Source organism: Cyprinodon tularosa, unplaced genomic scaffold, assembly GCF_016077235.1.
Source record: "Cyprinodon tularosa strain WSP-4 unplaced genomic scaffold, ASM1607723v1 ctg94, whole genome shotgun sequence".
NCBI lineage: Eukaryota > Metazoa > Chordata > Actinopteri > Cyprinodontiformes > Cyprinodontidae > Cyprinodon > Cyprinodon tularosa.
Window position 1 is genome coordinate 2,672,842 of NW_024039718.1, and position 19,566 is coordinate 2,692,407.

A 19,566-nucleotide genomic window follows, 5' to 3' on the forward strand; every position below is an offset into this window, starting at 1 on the left:
TAGGTATATGAATGATGCGATCATTAGACTGCTGATGGATGCAATACATTTTATTGCCAAAAAACCTCAAATTCAATGTTTTGGGCCTCATGGCCTCATGACCCTTTAATCAGTGAAAGGCTGGCGCTGTGGTGGGCCCTCCATTGCTCTTAATTATGCTAAATCTTTTTCATCTTGACTCTTGAGTTTCAGGGAGTAAGTCATGTTTATGGATTAATAAAGTGCCAAAATGCAGAGGTTAAACCGTGGAAATAAACAGTTTTTAATAAAAAAGAAAATCAAAAACAAAACAAGAGGCCTGTTCTAGCTCGCCGGCTGTAAGACACGGTCAGCTAGAACAGGCAGGAGATCAGAACCCAGCAGACAAAGGATGGCAAGATTATCAAGAGGGCAAAGCCAAAGCTGGTGTCAAAGAGGTGCTCAGGAGTCAGAGCCAGAGATCAGGGATACGAAGAGGTACCGAAGGGAAATCCAGGACGGTGTCAGGAATCACCTTGTTAAATTTGCTGGACAGAAGCCCTGGAGGACCGAATTTGGACATTCCTGCCTTAGACTTTATACTGAGGGAGGAGTGGATAATGGCATTCAATCCAGGTGAGTTAATCAAGGGAATGTGGTCCAGCTGGGGGAGGAGAGCGAATAATTAACACAGAGGTAACTAAATTAGAGACAAAAAAAGTGCAAATCCAAGGGGGAAAAAAGAACAAAGCTGGCTTCACACATACCATGTCCCATGTCCCCTCATCATCCTCTTCAAACAGCTGCCATGCAGCAGTCCTTGATTTTTTTAGGATTGATCTGTGCATTGACTCTTATAATGAAATATACCGGATCCACTTTATTAATTCCATGTCAGACTTCCTGTCTGGCTCACCTGGTTATTAAAATTTGATGTATCTAATCTCATTTAAAACTATATCCATATGTCTGATGGACGAGGGAAGGGAACTATTTGTAATGCTGCAGCGCAACAGAGTCTGTACAAATGACCACACTGACTAGCTAGTTTTATGAAACAGAGTCCGCATTGATAAAGGACTCTGTGTGAATAAGAGGTAACTGTGACGTAAAAAGAATAAACTGAATACAAAGAATAGAACAGAAGATATTGTAAGGAACTAATATGACAAGGACATTGTTGAACACACAGAAATTTAATAAATGAACGAATGAATACAAAAACCCACCTAAGGATCATAACAGGTGGTTGAAACATGGCCGTAACTGACCCAAGACCTAACACTTTCTCTAGGCTGTGCAAATTACCCTTAAGAACAAAGTTTCACATTAATAGCTTTTTAAAAGATTCATTTAAATAATTTAGCTTTTACTTCTCAGTTGGAAATAAGCCTTTTGTTCCTGAACAAAATTACATTAAATTTAAAGATTACCCCGTAAAATGATGGATCCAAGCATGAACCTGAGGGCTTGTGTAATAAAGTGTTTAAGGGAGGGCAAAGAGACTAAGGATGTTTAATATGTAAGTGACCTCTCATTATAATCTTTACAGAGAGACTGACAAGTATGTCACAAATGAGAAGGTGTGTAAACAGCTGCTTTCAGGTGATTCATAGGTCAAGTGAGAACCAAGATCAGGCCCTTCACTTAATTGTTTGATTAGTCATTGCAAAAAAGCTTTAGAGCCGAAACTAGGCATGAAAAAAAAGCTAACACAGATTGGCATCTACAACCCCACAGCTTTAACATACATAGATCTTGGGGGGAAAAATGACTGAAAGCAGAAACTGCTTTATGCAGCCTTTCTTATTTCAAGTTTGGATGGAGGCAGTAGTGTGACGTCATGTGACTCTGTAAGGGGTGGGGAGCAACCTCAACCTCCACTGCTGCACCGAATCTGTCACAGTGCAGTGAGGCAGTAGGCACAGCTAGGGCCTTTTATCATATATACATATCTGCTCACCTTCTGCTGCCCTTTGCACTGTATAAAAAGCATTGGTGCACTAAAATAAATACATCTGCGTAAGGTGTTTCATATAAAGATGAAGAACTAATTCATGCTGCAGCATTGTTGGCTGCCTTTGGCAGATCTGCAAGATGAATCAAGGACTAGTAGCAGGCCTAAGAGAGGCTGTGTTACCCTACTGGCAGTCTCTTTCCTTCAGGTAGGTTACAAAATATCTAATTTATTTACCCATTTCTAGATCACATTGTCATTGTAGTAAAGTGTTATTTATGTTTCTACGGCTTCGCATTCAGGCTGAAATAGTATTAAAAAATAACATGGATGTATATTTTGTTATTCATGTCAGTCTTATTAATTTACTATTTTAATGTTTTTTCTGCATTAAAACATACATTGCATTAACAATTTCACACAATGTTAGGTATTCAGTTTTATTTCTACCCATGACAGAGGAGAAAGGCTGAAGATCATTAATCTATTTCAAACACATTTTTTTTCTATGGAATTGTTTCAGAGCAGAGGCCTTAAACATTAGTGGTGTGGACAGAATAAAGCCTGCTTTTAAACTATATTCTGTGTCATTTCCATTCTTCCTCTATCTCCCCCACTTCCCTCTGTCTCTATTTCCCTCCCTTTCGTCTGTTTCTCTGTGTACCAGCTGCTGTTCCTGCTCCCCAGCCAGACAGGAGCGTCCCCTCACCCCGCTACACACTTAGAGACAAAAGGCCTCATTCGCTTGCTGAACACTGCCCCCTTTCGCCATCCATCCCCTCACTCCTTAGCCGCAGAGGTGGTGATTTTGAGGGTGTTGTGACAAAACAAGGCCTCGACTGAGACTGATAACTAACCAGTGAAGGAGAGAGGGAAGAAGTGGTGGTGGAGGTGGGGGAGGAGGAAGCAGGCTGGAACAGTAGGCTGTTAAAAGCAACTGCTGAGGCCTCTGCAGAAGATTTTTTTCTCCTTGATATCTCTCAGATTGGAAATAAAAAACCTGACGAGGGTATGCTATATTTACCTCTATATATGCATGGGAGTGCATGTTCATCTTCATCTGTGTCTTTGTGGGGGTGTAGATGGGAGAGAGTAGTAATCTACTGAGGGAGGTGCATGAAAGTGCGTCATGAATTGTGTCCTGGGTGTGTGATGGCTCGTCTTTACATAACAATATATGAAGCAGTTCACTATTACTGCAACTGGAATTAAACCATCGAGAGCTAACTATAAGAAACCGACCAGACTGAGTCTCTCCTACAATCATAATTACTTAAACAAGGGAATGGTTTCACAATACAAAAACATGTCTTACAGTACTTGGCATTGTTAGGTCAGATGATCTGAATTAATTCAGCATTTTATGAAATCTAGATATATCCTACTGTGGCTCAGTTATTAGCATCAGGTTTGGTAATACTTGTTTTTGATTGATTAGGGCATCAGATGTTTTCATATTTGATGATGTATTTGATGTACCTCCTACTCAATTCACCCCTTTTCCAATTTGTCACCATTTCATACCCACAAGTCACCATAAGTCCCATTTTCTCTGCCATTTTTACCTTGCTGTTTAGTGATATCTAAAATATTTTGGGTGCAAAATGGGACCATCTACCACTGGCAATTCCATAGAGTCAACATCAGTTGTTATCTAGAAAGGGGATGTGAGGTACCCATAAAGACAACTTATTTAAATAGATTTTCTTAAATCTACCCATTCCCCTCTGGAACCTAATTAAAACCTGACAAAAAATTGGAAAACTTGATTGCTTTTTTTTTATATATATCCTGGTCTACATTTGGGCCAGCTGATGCTGTGGAAATAAAGTATAAAATGAGACACCTGATCAATCTAAAATTGCTCTAACAGAATCACATGCTGGAATCACATGAACACATTTTAGTGTAGGAAATGTTCCTCTGGTGCATAAAAATCTGTGCAAGTCCAGCAGAAACTGATGGAGACAATGTATCATATAAAATTCCTCAAGCATAATAATCAAATTGTGTTCAAATGTTCAATTGTGTGTTTTACTATGTCAAAATTAAACGGTATATAAACTTAGATACATAAGGAGTTTAGAGATCGGAAATAAAAACAGGAAGGGACAAAATGGTAATGGGTATTATTAGGGTTGCAAGTTGGCAAGCTGATTTTTAATTGGTTATTTTTATTCTGTATTTGCCCAAGCATTCACATTCTTCAGGCTTATTTGTCTGTTTATGTCTCTGAAATGCAGTCATCCACCTTATTATAACGTGGTTATAGTTTCATATCTCTATGATGCATTTATTAAAGGAAGAATTTGTCGCAGGACTTCCTGGGAGGTGGGCACACTCACTCTTCCTGTACGTTTTTGAGGCCGTGCTGCAGCAGTCAAAGCCTTTATGTCGAGTGACCAGAACCAGCTGAAACCGGTTTGAGGCAGACTGAGGGCTGACGGGAACAATGCCGTCTCTATGCTACACGAGGAAACGATAGCCCAGACTGCTTGATGGCAGCCCCTCACGGCTAAACCACTGGTGGCTACCAGGGCACCACTGCCTGCTGAGTGTCGGAGTGCAGAGTTGCATGGTGCACGGCGTGGGGAGAAGGGAGATTTGGGAAGGGACGAGAGCAGGGGGACGGGGCTGGATGGGAGTCTATGAATCTGCTGCTCGGAGCCCTGCCTCACACATTCACATACACACACTCAACACAGGAGCATGATCTATGTCTCTGTTTATATGTTTGAATGCTGCTGGTGGTGCGGAGAATGACTGAAGACGATCCTTATCAGGACCACCAGCACACACCACAAGCCTGGATGTAACCTGACCTTGTATTCTGGGCCTTTGCCTGTTTGGGAAGATTTTTTTTTCCAGACAGGGTGGGGTGGATGCCTCCTGTGGGCTAGCTGTGTTGTGACTGTTTGTTGCAGGATGGAAGGCAGCAAGGAAAGAAGGTTTTGCTAAGTGGCTGGACAGAACGAAGACCAGAGGGTGAGGACTTGCTGATTCACTTGCATGTCTCCACCATTATTTTACATACACTTTACTGAAACAGCAGCTGTCTGTTATAAAGTGTTGATTCCTAATGAAAAAAAAGTGCATGTGCATTAAACTGCTTGTATAGAAAGCCATCCTGTGTTGTGTGTTTTTCTCATTTTTCCTCATTAAAGCTTCATACGTCAGGCTGCTGTGGCTGTCATGGCTGAAACTCGTTGTTTTTCACCCAGGCCTTTCCCCCTCTCCCTCCTGCAGCAGCTCATCGGCCATTTTTTTTTCTCCAGTTAGGGTTTGCCTTCCCTCTCCCTTTGTTTCTGTTCTCATTTTCTTCACCCTTTCTGTTATTCCATTTCTATGATTCCAGACATCTGGAATGAAGTTAGCAAATATGGCTTCATGCAAACAAAGATTTAGCTTTTTTGTCACTAGTCAAAGTGTGCAGATGTGTTTTGATCAGAGTACTGCTCTGTTTTTTGTTGTAAAGAAGAAGACCTGCTCCTCGTTTGTAACTCAAGCACCCATATTTTATACAGACATGTTAACTCAAACTCAAGAAATGTATGTGAGATCAATTTATCCATTATCGGTACCGAGTTTAGCCACATGAACTGTACTCAAAAGTAAAGGTGATCGTAACCATGAGCTAAACACAACAGCAAAAAATGTTTAATCAAGTGAACAAAAAGCATAAAAACAAAATGTGACACGTGGGACCATTTGAATTATTGGGTGCTATATCCTCACAAGTCCTTATGATTTTCGATCTAACAACATGAACCACATGCAGTTCTTGTATGCATAAAAAAAGCTTTCATGCCCATGAATGTCATGCTGATTTGGGTCTTTGAATGATTTATCTGAAATAGAATGGAATTTGTCAAAGATGCAACAACAATGAATTTCAATAACAAAGAACATGATGCAAATGTGTTTACTTGATCCAATTTATACAAGGTAAAAGTGTTGAACATAACGTCTCTAATATGTCTTAATTCTGCTGTATATATCTAAGCTAACCAAATTGCATCAACGAGTATCCAAAACCATACGCAAGCTTTGGAGATTATGCTGTATGTTTAACCACCTTTTCTTGTAGAAATTTGTTGAGATGATTTAAACTAGTTTGTTTCCTAGCAGTGACCCAACATTTTAGTGTAATATATACATGTTTTATCTGATTAAGGATAAGCTGGAACAAAAGCTTTATGCTAGCTTTCTTTATACATTTCACAATGAGTCTACCTATTTGATAAAGATAATTGTATTACTACAAGACCCATTTGTATGCTACTTAATCTAATATACCAGTACCAACCTCACAGCCTCTGAAAGCCAAAACCTGGACTGAACTATATTTTTTTTCTTGGCAATGTAGCATAAGAGCTCAAACAATATGGTTTGACAGTGCTGTCAAACCGTCCAAGGGTACTGTCAAGCATCCAACAGTATGCTGAATATCGGTATATATATATATATATATATATATATATATATATATATATATATATATATATATATATATATATATATATATATATATATATATATATATATATATATATATATATATGTGTGTGTGTGTGTGCGTGTGTCTGACCATGTCTTTAATACCTGGTGGGGACAATTTCCTAGGAATATGCCACATTTTGGGGACTCATAGGTACTTGTGGGGACCAACAACTGTTCCCCATAAGGAAAGTTTCTCTTCTTGGGGTGGGGGTTAGGTTTAGGACTAAGGTGTGAATTGAATTTAGGTTAGGTTTAGGGATAGGTATGTGTCGGTAATGGTTAGGGTTAGGGCAAGGGTCATGGTTAGGCCATATAAATTAGTGGGAAATGAATGGAAGTCAATAGAAGGTCCCCACAAGGATATTGTGCAACAACATGTGTGTGTGTGTGTGTGTGTGTGTGTGTTGGCACATGCCCAGTACAATACAATTTTAGAAAAATTGTTAAGTTAAAGTCATCGGTAAAGAAACTGGCTACTACATACAAATGTGAGAATTACCTTAACTATAAGATGCAACAGGTGCCAACACTAATTTATTGTAAAAATATTAAAATTAAATAATGATTATAAACTATATGTCACATTATTGAATATGAAGCATCCAATTATAGTATTTTAAGGATTTTTCCAACTATATCTCTGAGGATCTTTTCTTGGGGAGCATTTTTTTCCAGCGGTAGTCCAGTTGTTTTATCAGAATCACTGGCAAAAGTTTTGCACATCTACTGTAACCTTAAGGATTATGGATTTAGATTTAGAAAGTGCAACATGAAATAAGGTTTGTTTAACAGTATATAGATCATTCATTTTTATGGGGGGAAAGTCCACAGTAAATACAGAAATATTAAGGACTATAGGATGGATAAGAGAAAAAGTCTTTTCAGACATTTTAACTACTGTACATGAGGGGGTTCATTTCTGTATAGTGGTTGAATATTCTGCAGTTGTATATCATGGGTAGTTTACAAAAAAAATTGTCTACTTTTTAGGCTGCATGTAGATCACTGTGATTCTTGTACAAGAAGTACATATATTTACTTCAGTCCTCTACATGCTGCAGGCACTGTGGATATGGACTAAATTTTGAGAAAGCTCTTGAAAATTAGTCACTCAGTTACAGTTGAGTAAGTTTTTGTTAAAAAAAAATTACTTAAACTTTAAGAAGGAAGTGTAGCTACACTTGTGCTAAAGTTGCAATAATGTGTACAAATATTTTCCTATCATTTAAACAATCAGAGAATGTGATCTTACAAGATTTTTACATAACAACTGTACTTATATATGTATTGGCATAAAACAAGAACCCAAAATTAAGGTTTCTGTCTATATGGGCTGACAGCAGCGTGGATGCAGGAAATTGCCCTGCAACCAAAGAGTTGTGGGTACAACCTCTGGCTCTAGCTTTTCATTGCAACCTTGGAAAAGACACTGAAAAAAAAATAATGGAAAAGACACTGATAGTGGTCAGAGGTCATGGTGGCGCCTTTGTACACCAGCCTCACTTCTGTCAGGGAACCTCAGGCCAGCTCTGGCTATAATGTAGCTTGCCACCATCAGAGTGTGAGTCTGTGCATGAATGACTGAATGTTGTGTAAAGCGCTTTGGTCAAGTTTCGTGACTTGAAAAAGCACCATATAAGTACAGACCATTTACCTTATAACTAATTTTTTTAAAGGCATCGATTTTTTTTTAAATTATTATTTCAGAAATGTGTTGCTGGTGTTTAGATATGCATGCAAATTATACATTGAATACTGAATCAACATCTTCTCTTGGAAAATATCATGTTTTAAAACAATTGTGACAAAAGGAACATTTTTTGAATTACATATACCAGCTCAGTTAAACTTGTCTCTAAATGAATCTGTGTATTACAGGTATCCTACCCATCAGATCAAGGGAAGGAACATGGGGGATATGAAGACGCCAGACTTTGATGACCTACTGGCAGCCTTTAACATCCCTGACATGGTTGATCCTAAAGCTGCTATTGAATCTGGCCACCAAGACGACCAAGATGGACAACTCAGGCCCCAGAGCAACGCGGGGACCGCCAATGAAGACGAGTCTAGCAACTCTTGTAACACACATGATGCTGGTGTTAGCGTAATTGTAAAAAACATTCGAAACATGGATACTAGTGAACAGGCTAGTACCAAATGTGAAAAAGATGAGCATTTTAATTCCCATTCCCTAATACATGATGTTGGCAGTGGACTGTCTAATGGCTGCTTACCAACAGGACTACCAGCTGTTCATCACATCAAGAATGGATGGAAAGTTCCCAAAGATGATGGATATAAAATTAATTCTCAGTCTTCTACTCTGAGCCATTTTAGTCCAATAGCGAGTGCTGAAGAGTTTGATGAGGAAAAAAATGAGGACGTTGATTCAACTAATATGCAAGGAGTTCAAATCTTCCTTACCCCAACTTCTAAAATGGAGCACCAGGTTTCAAAATGTTCTGCTGTCGACTGTGTATCTATGCCCAAAACAAAGGCAAACCACAAATCTGGTCAAAACAGGAATCAGAGTGTGAAGAACAGTCGTGCCAGATGTTTGTACAATCACTCTGAATCATCCGTACCAGAAAAAAAACTGGAAGACACTGTTTTAAAACTTCAAAGTCAAGAGTCCAGAGATGCTGGTGAGTCTCCAGGATGTGTTGATTTGTTAGATATCTCCCAAGTGAAAGCCAAATCATCAACAGAACTGCATCACTGTACAGCAGTTAATGCATCACAATGCATCAAAAATGTAAGCACTGAAGATGTTTTGGATTCATTACCTAAAGCTAAGGGGCCTGAAAAGACTAAAGAACACCCCAACATACGGGAGCAAGAGACAGAAATCTATTTCACACAGAGTCTACTTACTCAGGAACCAGACAGTCCCTCTGGTGTCATCAGTGAGAGCAGCAGCAAAGGTTCCCCTTCTTCAAACACAGACAACACCCCAGTCATTCCAAAAGTTAGGATTAAAACAATCAAGACCTCCTCTGGACAGATCAAACGCACTGTTACTAGAGTCCCTTCAGAATTAGATATGGAAGACCTAACAAAAGAAAAAAATAGCTCAGATCTTATGACCACCACCAGCACAATTTTTTCATCAACAACTAAACCCTCATTGCCAACAACAGTGGTAGCAACCAGTGGGGGGCAATCAATTGAAATCACCAAACAAATGACAATTAAGCCTGTGGCAACAGCTTTCCTGCCAGTATCTGCAGTCAAAACAGCTGGCTCACAGGTAATTAACCTAAAGCTGGCTAACAACACAACAGTCAAAGCAACGGTAATCCCTGCTGCATCTGTGCAAAGTGCCAGCAGTGCCATTTTGAAAGCTGCAAATGCTATTCAGCAACAGACTGTCGTAGTACCTGCCTCTAGTTTGGCTAATACTAAATTTGTGCCAAAGACAGTACATCTTAGCAACATAAGCCTTCTTCCTCAGACAGTGTCTCCTGTTGCATGTGATCTTCAACAGGTTTTGTCCTCCTCCAAACTGCCTCCAAATCAACAATCACAACGTAATAAACAACAGACTGGTCTCACGGGCCAGGCCTGCAAGAAAGTCTCTCGGGTTCAGGTGTTTACAAGCTCTCAAAGCCCTGTAGTAGATTCTTTCAATAAGGTACTAAGCAGCCTGAATCCTCTCCCTGTATATGTCCCAAACCTCTCTCCACCATCCTCAGCCTGTATTTCTCTACCCTCCAGGGGCTACAAGTGCCTGGAGTGTGGAGACTCATTTGCTCTTGAGAAGAGTCTGACACAGCACTATGAACGCCGAAGTGTTCGTATCGAAGTTACCTGCAACCACTGTGCCAAAAGTTTGGTTTTCTACAACAAATGCAGCCTTTTGTCTCATGCCAGAGGTCATAAGGATAAAGGGATGGTCATGCAGTGCTCACATCTAATCCTAAAACCCATCCCTGCAGATCAGATGATTAGTTCAACAAAATCACCAGTGCCCCTTACGATCAATAGCAACACCTCTATGTCTCAAGCACATTCACCTGCAAGTCAAATCGAAACTAAGATTGCTTGTGGTAGCCAAACGACAGTGATTTCAGCTCCAAGCAGTGCTCCCATTGTGGCAGCCATGCCTTTGGAGGATGATACATCAAAGCTTGGTCGGCACAACTTGAAATGTTTGGAGTGCAATGAAACATTCCAGGATGACAGTTCACTGGCCATGCACTATCAACATACACCAGAACCCAACGATCAGGTATGTTTATTTCATAATACTATTTTTTTTTTAAACTATCATTTTACAACGGCTGTACAGTCACAAGGTTGTTACCATTGTTTCCTTGCCCAAGATGGTTCTGTGTTTGAATGCTTGGTACTCCAGCTTTCATTCACAATCTAAACACATGCAAGCCGTATCATTTTATCTCTTTAAACTTCCCCAAGAAATGTGTGTGTGTACATGGTTGTTGGATGGATGGATGGATGGATGGATGGATGGATGGATGGATGGATGGATGGATGGATGGATGGATGGATGGATGGATGGATGGATGGATGGATGGATGGATGGATCATTAACCCCTTGAACCCTACGGACCCACCGGCGGGTCCAGCTGCTACATGACCTCGTAATTCTACCAAACCCCCAGTATTGATGTAAAAAACATATTTGGCACAGTTTGGTGACATTTATGGATAAATGTGCCAAAATGGCCTCTCCGCCTAAGAAATTTATCACTAATACCATTCTAAAATAAATATGATTCGTCTGAATGAGTCCAAATTTGGTATATTTTTACACAACATTTAGATTTGAAAGTCTGTACTACTTTTTTGTGCTATAAATAATATTTTGGCAGTGTTTTGCAATGTTTATTTCAAAGAAAATTTTGGCGAGGTTCAAAAAAAGCAAAATATTTTGTATTTTGTCCCTAATATTTCAGGCAGGGTCAAAGCTACAATGGTACTGACACCAGAAAACCATTCTATGACATCTTACCTTTACAGACGTACCAAAAGTTTCTTCTTAAATCTAATAGCTTTGAGGCTATAAGTTATTTACTTTTGTGTGTTTTTGTCAGGCAGAAATTTATTTATACCCCCTTAGGGTGTAAGAGGTATCAGAATGTATAGCATATGTGTAATATTTAGAATTACATATAAGTATGGCATAATCTTGCAAATATGACAAAGCCATCATTGTTCTGTGTCCTGACCCAAAGTTTTATTATTGAGTTATCATAATACAGTTTTTTAAGGTTTTTCCAACAGTGTGTAGAATGTCTGTATTTTTTTCTCCTTTCATAGAAAACATGCACAGTTTGCCAGATGCTTCTACCGAATCAGTGCAGCTTTCTGTCACACCAGCGAATCCACCAGCATAAGTCCCCTTATATTTGCCCCGAGTGCGGTGCTAGTTGTCGCTCTATCCACTTTCAGTCCCACGTCACAAAGAATTGCCTGCACTACACTCGCAGAGTCGGCTACCGGTGAGTCTATCTCAGTGAAAACCACAATGTTACAAAACTGCTGTTTCATTCTTATTGAGATTTCATTTTCAATGGCTGTGAACAATTCCTTGTTAAAGAGGAGCCACATTTCCTCCTAAGTGGTTTTACTCTTCAGTGCCTAAAGAACAATTTTAATTGTTTAATTACTGTTATTTAGATAGTTTCTTGGCAGTTTGTCCTCAGCTTGACACCTGACATCCTCTATATGCCATGTCATTAAGGACAAAATGAAGGGGACAAAAGGGACAATTCTTGTGCTTAAGTCATCAAAGATACATGCTCATGAAAAATAACATATTTAGTATTCAAGCAATAATGGTCTCATTATAACCCTAATTATCAATCCCATCCTAACATTTTTTCACTTAAAGGTCACATGAAGTGAAACAATTCCTTCTTCTTGAACTATCCACCTAATCCAAGAGTCTGAAGCCTATTTTAGCACTTATTTTCACCATACCAATAACACAATGTAAAATTCATGAGTTTGGCACCTTTAAGTATTTGTATTGTCGCTTTAAGAAAAACACCTCATTAAGTCCCTGTGTGTCTAGCAAAGAGTTAGTGTGAAGACTTCTATTTTTTTTTTTTTTGTACTTTTTAACAAACACAACATATGTTTTATGTAGTGCAACATGTCAAACTAAAATTGTGTAATTTTTATTAATTTTAATTATTTTCCATGGTTATAGTATGTTGGAAGTAATGTGCTAGCTCTCAATGAGCCGGGTATGCTGTTTAATACTGAATGAACATATCAAGGGCTAAACGACAGAGAAAACAAGACATGGAATGGTTGAAAACTACAAAGCCTGCCTTCAATATTGTCCTAATGCTGTTTTCACTGAATCTAAGAGCATTTGGGGATCATTGCAACACTTTGTGAAATTCAGTGAAATTGTCATAGGTAATTTAAAAATTAAAGATAAAGATTTTGATGCTCAGTGCATTAAAAAAAGTATTAATCCAACACATTTTTATCCAGAAAATAAAGAATAAATAAGAATGAAATAAGTATTTTCAGGATTACAATTAGAGTTTTTGGAGAAAGAGAAAAACGTATTAAAATATACTAGAAATACTAATTGCCCCCACAACTGTTTGTTTTAAATTTGGCACCGACAGCTGCCAGATGCCTTTGCCATTACAGTCAAATAATCTCTTACATCGCTGTGGATTTAATGTGGATTTGATAATGCAACTCCAAAACCTTGTTTTGTTTTGTGAGCCATTTAAGAGGGGGTATCAAGTATCTTCTGGTTCTTCGTTTTTTTGCATAATTTAAGTTATTTTCTTTTTAACACATCCCATACGTTATTACTCATGTTAACATGATTTGCTTCTTTAAAAAAATCAAAATTGTTGTTTCAAGTTACTTTTGTACTTTTATAATGAATCTAAAGCTAAAAATAAGTTATTGTAATGGAGGAAATGTGTTTTATGATATGAAAAGGGAATATCGTAGAATGTGTTTCATGAAAAATATAACATCCTTAACTATTTTTTATATGTAATCCAAAAAAGGGTTGCACATTTGTTTATCATGTATGCCCATTTGTAGCATCTACCAGTCACTTTTAAAAACAAGTTTTGAAAGAGCTTTATGAATTTGCTTTCGTTAAATTTACCTTGGTCTTTTTGTATGCAGTGGATATGTCTTCCTGCAATTTAAGATTAGATGCAAAAAAAAATTGTTCTCAGGTTTTTGTAAGTCAATACTGAGTCAATTTTTATTTGTGTTTCTATGTTTTCTCCATCTAGCTGTATCCACTGTAGCGTAATCTTTTCCGATGTCGCGACTCTCAAGTCTCACATCCAGAACACGCACTGTGAGGTCTTCTACAAATGTCCTCTCTGCCCCATGGCTTTCAAGTCTGCACCAGGAACTCACTCCCATGCATACACACAGCATCCGGGAGCCAAGTCAGGAGAGCCCAAGTATGTCCTTACAGTACATGTTTGCATTGTGTCTAGAATAAATTATCTAAGTTTTACAGTTTTGTACACTCAGTGAAACAGCTGATTTATCTTAGGTTGCCATAAACCTTATTTTCTGTCAACCTTTTTATGATTTTTTTGTTGATAGACACAAAAGTCTACATCTCACCAGACATCCAGACCCTCTTTTACCCACTCAAGTTACACTAATGTAATCTAAAACCCATGTCCAAACCCTTTCTCTCTAGATAACAACCGTAGCTTCCTTAGAAGTTAAAGGATTTGCAGCTTTTGAATGTGGCAGCTTAACTTGTATTTTCTTATTTTTCCACGTGGAAACCTTTTACGGTATAATGCAATATCCAACGTCAGCAGCACTGATGACAAACCCGCTCAGAAGCAGCTGTTGTGCAACAACAGATTTGGCTCATATGTGCACTTATGGCAAATTCCAAAGTTATTGTTGAAAACAGTCAACAAATGCTGAAAAAAAACATAACATACATTAATCTGTTTTTGCATTAGCATTAAACTTCATTGGCAAAGTTGGTGCACAACAGCAAAGAATTTTGGTTCCACTTTGCTCACAAAGTTCAGACATTCAAAAAATAATTATGTAAGATTAATAGGAAATACAGAGAACATATATAAAACTAATAATTGTGACTTTTCCTTTCTTTCAGGTTGATATATAAATGCTCCATGTGTGATACAGTGTTCACTCTACAGTCCCTGCTCTGCACACATTTTGATCAGCATGTTCCGAATTTCAAGGTTTCCATTTTCAAATGCCCTGACTGTTCATTGCACTATGCACAGAAACAGCTCATGCTGGATCACATCAAGGTAATCGGAAAAAAAATATTTTAATATATCATGCTTCAGCCATACATAAAATCTATACATATTTAACAAAAGCAACCGAAACCTTCTTCAATGCCATCTAAAGTCAATAACTTCAAACACATTAATTCTGTTCAGTTGTGAACATTCGTATGGTAAAGGCTAAAATTGTGCTCTTGTGACTCGTCTCAGACCATCCATGGAACCCTGAAGACAATAGAGGGTCCACCAAACTTGGGTATCAACCTCCCACTCAGCACAAAGCCCACAAATTCCAACAGCACCAACAGCAACATCCCTAAAACTAACAACAAAGATGGAGCAAATGCATTTTCTCACGACAAGGGAGAAAAAAAGTCTTCATCATCACCTCTGAAGACAACCAACAGCAACTGTACAGCAGATCCGAGGAGCGCTGTTGGCTCAGGTTACATATGTGGGGAATGTAACGCTTCTCTCAAGTCCAGGGAGCTCTTTGTGACGCACATGAGGCGCGAACATGGCAAGGTAACTCTTTCTTCAGTACTGTAAAAGAACAGTGTTGATTGATATAATAGATTGCAGGTTATTTTATTATAATTTTTTTTTTTGCAATGGTAGCTACGAACTAAATAAAAAAAAATTAAGGACAATCCATGTATTTTTTGAGGTTTTTTGGGAGTTTTTTCCTCACCTGAACTTCCGAACCGTTACTCTGATTCTGGTTAACTCCACCTTCGTAATAGGTTTTAAGCTTAAAAATGTGATTAAATCAAAACAGGAGACAGAAGCTATTGCTGGTCTTATAAATCATCCTAATTAGGATCTGATATTGTTTTCTCTGAACATTAAAGTGTATGTTTTGGTGCTGCTGACATTTGATTTGATCGTTTTCAAAAGTAAACTGCTTAGTAGCCGTACACAAAATAATCTTAAAGCTGAATTCATTAACTATGGAGAAGCACTTCCACAAGTTTAACTTTTTTTCCCCTGTTTATCAGCCATGAGTATTAAGGTGTTTCTATTGCTTTCAAAGCTTTTTGTATTTTTGGATATATCTTTCAAACTGCAGATACTGAAGAAGCATCCATGTCGACAGTGTGATAAGTCTTTCAGCTCCTCCCACAGTCTTTGCCGACACAACCGGCTAAAACACAAAGGGCTCCGAAAGGTCTACACATGCCCGTGAGTATTTATGTCCTAGAGTTTTTTTTTCCAACCACTTAAGCACATTACTAACCAATGCCTGTATTTCCAATTGCTCTTGGTAGAAAGCTGTATATTAGTTTGTAAATACCAGACTGTTCTTGTCTAAATTATGCACACAGAAAAAGACATCAATTCTTTAACCAAATGTTTGAATTGGAAATAGATGCTTCTTAATCAGTTGAAATTTCTTATAATCTTAATTTCTTATACAAAAACAAATTTAAAAGTTTCATTCATAAGCTTGGGATTTTGTTGCATAATCTAACTATGGTTCCAACTTTTTTCTTTGTCATTATTATTCCCCAGATTCTTTTTATTTCTACAAAGCATCCATACATTAATCACAAATCTTGATTATTGACTCAAAATCAGAATTAAACTTAAACATTTTGCATCCTTTGAAGTCAGAAGAACTAAATATGAATACATTTAAACTGCTTGAGCTCAATAAACCTGCAGGCATCACAAGGAGGACAGAGCCAAATCCAACTACAAACTGTCTATATATATGCTTGACTCTGATATCAAGCTTAAAGAGAGCTGAACTATTGTGTATTATTATGACTTTGTTGAGGTTGAGTAGAGGTTTTATCCAGTGTCCATCATACTAACTGAGTTAATTGTAAGATGCTAAAAAAAATGTTCTGTAAAAGAAAATACCTACATACATTATGTAGACAAACAACAAAAAACATTATGTTTCTCTTAATTATGATGTTACTTTTCAACAGGCACTGTCCTGCACTGAGTCAACCCTTTACAAAAAGAGTGCTGCTGGATCAGCACATTCAGATGATCCATGGCGGAAAACACCCAGCAGGAAGGACAGAAATGGTTAAAACTCCATCTGACAAGCAAACGGTACAAATTGCATGGGTTCAACAACTTAATATGTTGATTGAAAATCATCTTCTTACTGTGTTTATTTATAAACCTCGGGCTATGTTAATGTCCAGTTTTTATCAAATGACAGTTGGCCTAGGTCAAAGCTTTTCTTGCACAGCAGCACTTTGAAACCGTAATCCAGTCTCCAGTTGGTTCAAAATGCAGCCGCACGCCTTTTAACTAAAGTACGTAAGAGGGAGACCATAACTCCCATCCTGGCCGCCCTCCATTGGCTGCCTGCATTTTAGAGTTCATTTTAATATTCTTTTATTTATGTTTAAGTCTTTAAATGGCTTTGCCCCTCCCTACCTCTCTGAGCTTCTTAACCACTATGCTCCTACTCGGTGCCTCAGGTCAGCTGACCTGCTGCTCCTGGAGGTACTGAGGTCCGAACAGAAGCTCAGAGGGGACAGAGCTTTTTCAGTTACTGCTGCAAAAATTTGGGATGATCTCCCCTTACTCATTTGACAATCCTCTTAGCTGTCTATTTTTAAAACTCTTCTTAACACCTATTTTTATTCATTGGCTTTTAACACAGCACGAGACTCTATTTGTTTTTGTGTTTTTGATTTGTTTTATGTTTTATTTTTGGTATTATTTGTTTAAATGCATTTATTTTACTGTAATTGTTTTTGGTCATTTAAACTTCTGTTATTTTTATACTATTTCAACTTTACCTGATATGTGCAGTACTTTGTGGCAGCTGTGGTTGTTTTAAATGACTTTATAGATAAAGCTGAGTTGAGTTAATGTAAATTCTCAGTTTGACATCAAAGTTTGATCAAAGTCACAGCCACAGAAGAAGCCTGAGGTTTTCTAACCGAGGAGGTTTACAGGAATTGGTGATCAAGGAGTAGATACTGGTTTGAAGCTGTGGAAGCAGCAACAGTTAACAGAATCCAAGGGTTAATCTTAGGGATACAGGAATGAGGTTGAACATGAAGAGGCAGATTAAGGCTGACAGTTCCAGGGTTAGGCAGGGGGAAGAAAGAAAGAGGCCAGGGAAACATTGGTGGTCTTAAACATATTTTTGACTTTTTCCAGGGCTTGGAAAAGAGACTGCTAGTGAGATTTGATTCTAGTCCACTGACTGCTACCTCATTTTCCTTCCTGCCACCATGAATTCAGTATAACAGTTGGGATAGGGGCTCTTATGATTATTAAGTTCAACCTTTCCTTCCAATTATGCTAGTACCGATAAAATGGTGAAAATGGTATTGGTATCAGCGAGTACCGGCAAATAGGGCACTGATACCATTTTGAGAGCCAAAAGTTTATTCAACTATTGTCACCTATTCCGGATAGGCAATAAAAAGTTCTAGTGGATTCATTTTGTATTTGTCTTATTTTCCTGCTTCACAAAGGTAGGCAGCAGCTTGACAAAGCCATGATGGCAATTATTTTACATCCAAGTATTATGTAGTTCCACATATATACACACTCACATCAATTTCAAACAGATGGTATCGTTATCGTTCGATACTGCACAGCCAGGTATCGGTATCTGGGCCAAAAATTGGCGCAACACTAATATGCTGAATCCTTTCTTGGATTGATGACACCGAGTTTTGCTTATTATGGCAAAGCTTTAACTATGAGGTCTTTATCTTTTGCTGTATTTACAGAACCGAAGCCCCAAGAGAAAGCCAGATGAAGAGGAGGGGTCTCCAGGCTTGAATTCCAGGCGTTCCGACTCACAGCCATTAAAGAGACTCAAAGTTAACATACAAAAAAATCACAAGTGTGCCGTTTGCGGCTTTACTACTGAAGATATCGCTGCATTCCACAAGCACATTCCACAGCACAAGTCTGATGGCTCATCCCACCAGTGTCAGGAGTGTGGACTCTGCTACACCTCCCCCTGTTCTCTGGCCCGACACCTCTTCATTGTTCATCGGCTGAAGGAGCTTAAGGGCCTTGGCCGATACAATGGCAGAGGCAGGGAAGATGAAGACAGTCAACGGGAAAACCAGATAGATGTTGTAGATGAGAACAACGATGGAACACCAAATACCAAATGTAAGGTGTGTGGGAAGAAGTTTGACACTGAGGGGCATCTGAAGACCCACATGAGGACACATGGGATGGCGTTCATAAGGTCAAAGACACTTAGTGCTGCTCAAAAGTAAAAGTAACCATTCCATAGATTCCCAAAACCCGTGGTACCTCATTTAGCTGTGGATAACCTGTAATTACATGATGTTGTAGTGCACAACAATATGTAAACAGTAGAATATATGTGCTAGTAATTGTAAAACAAATCAGTCTCCATCTGTGTCTTTAAGCAGATATAACAAGAACATTTTTAAACAGATCTTTTAAAGACATTTTGTTTATCTCCACAGTTTTCTTCTCACTACGACATGATAATGTACGAAATCATGAGAATAATTTACATATTCTTGGTAGTCTACTGAGTACTGCTGATATCTGAATGTCTGACAGAAAAAAAACTTTTAAAGTACATGTACAGGACTTTTTTCTTTGTGAGGACCTTTTTTTCAGACAATGCTTTGAATTCATATATACAACAAATGGACTGAAGTTGAACACCCACAGTAAAAATTCACAACGCCTAAACAAAATAATCCAGAGGACCTTTGAGGGTGAGCAGATCTTTCCGAAGAATTATGGACAATCAATTAAAAATGAACTGCATTCAACAAAAGTCAGCTAAAAAGCCTGATGAATCGAAAAACACTTAGGGCCGGATTTATCAAGATCCAATTTTGCGTGCAGTAATTTGCGCTCGCAAGCTGGAATTTTGCGCGAGGGGCTGAACCATGGTTTGCGGGTGATTTAACAAGA

At 38.3% G+C, this 19,566-nt stretch overlaps 1 protein-coding gene across 4 annotated transcripts; it reads left to right on the forward strand.

The window, feature by feature from the left end:
- Positions 1 to 1,854: 1,854 nt before the first annotated feature.
- On the forward strand, positions 1,855 to 19,456 carry znf532 (zinc finger protein 532). 4 transcript variants are annotated; one of them, XM_038274986.1, is made up of 11 exons: positions 1,855 to 2,123; positions 2,583 to 2,924; positions 4,840 to 4,900; positions 8,294 to 10,649; positions 11,702 to 11,883; positions 13,666 to 13,842; positions 14,526 to 14,688; positions 14,878 to 15,192; positions 15,737 to 15,849; positions 16,605 to 16,734; positions 18,384 to 19,456. In XM_038274986.1, the coding sequence occupies exons 4-11, from the start codon at positions 8,325 to 8,327 to the stop codon at positions 18,885 to 18,887; spliced, it is 3,909 nt and encodes a 1,302-aa protein (XP_038130914.1). In that variant the 5' UTR covers positions 1,855 to 2,123; positions 2,583 to 2,924; positions 4,840 to 4,900; positions 8,294 to 8,324; the 3' UTR covers positions 18,888 to 19,456. The 4 variants fall into 4 exon arrangements, with proteins under 4 accessions (XP_038130914.1, XP_038130915.1, XP_038130912.1 ...); XM_038274987.1 differs by lacking the exon at positions 4,840 to 4,900; XM_038274984.1 differs by lacking the exons at positions 2,583 to 2,924; positions 4,840 to 4,900.
- The last annotated feature ends 110 nt before the right edge of the window (positions 19,457 to 19,566 follow it).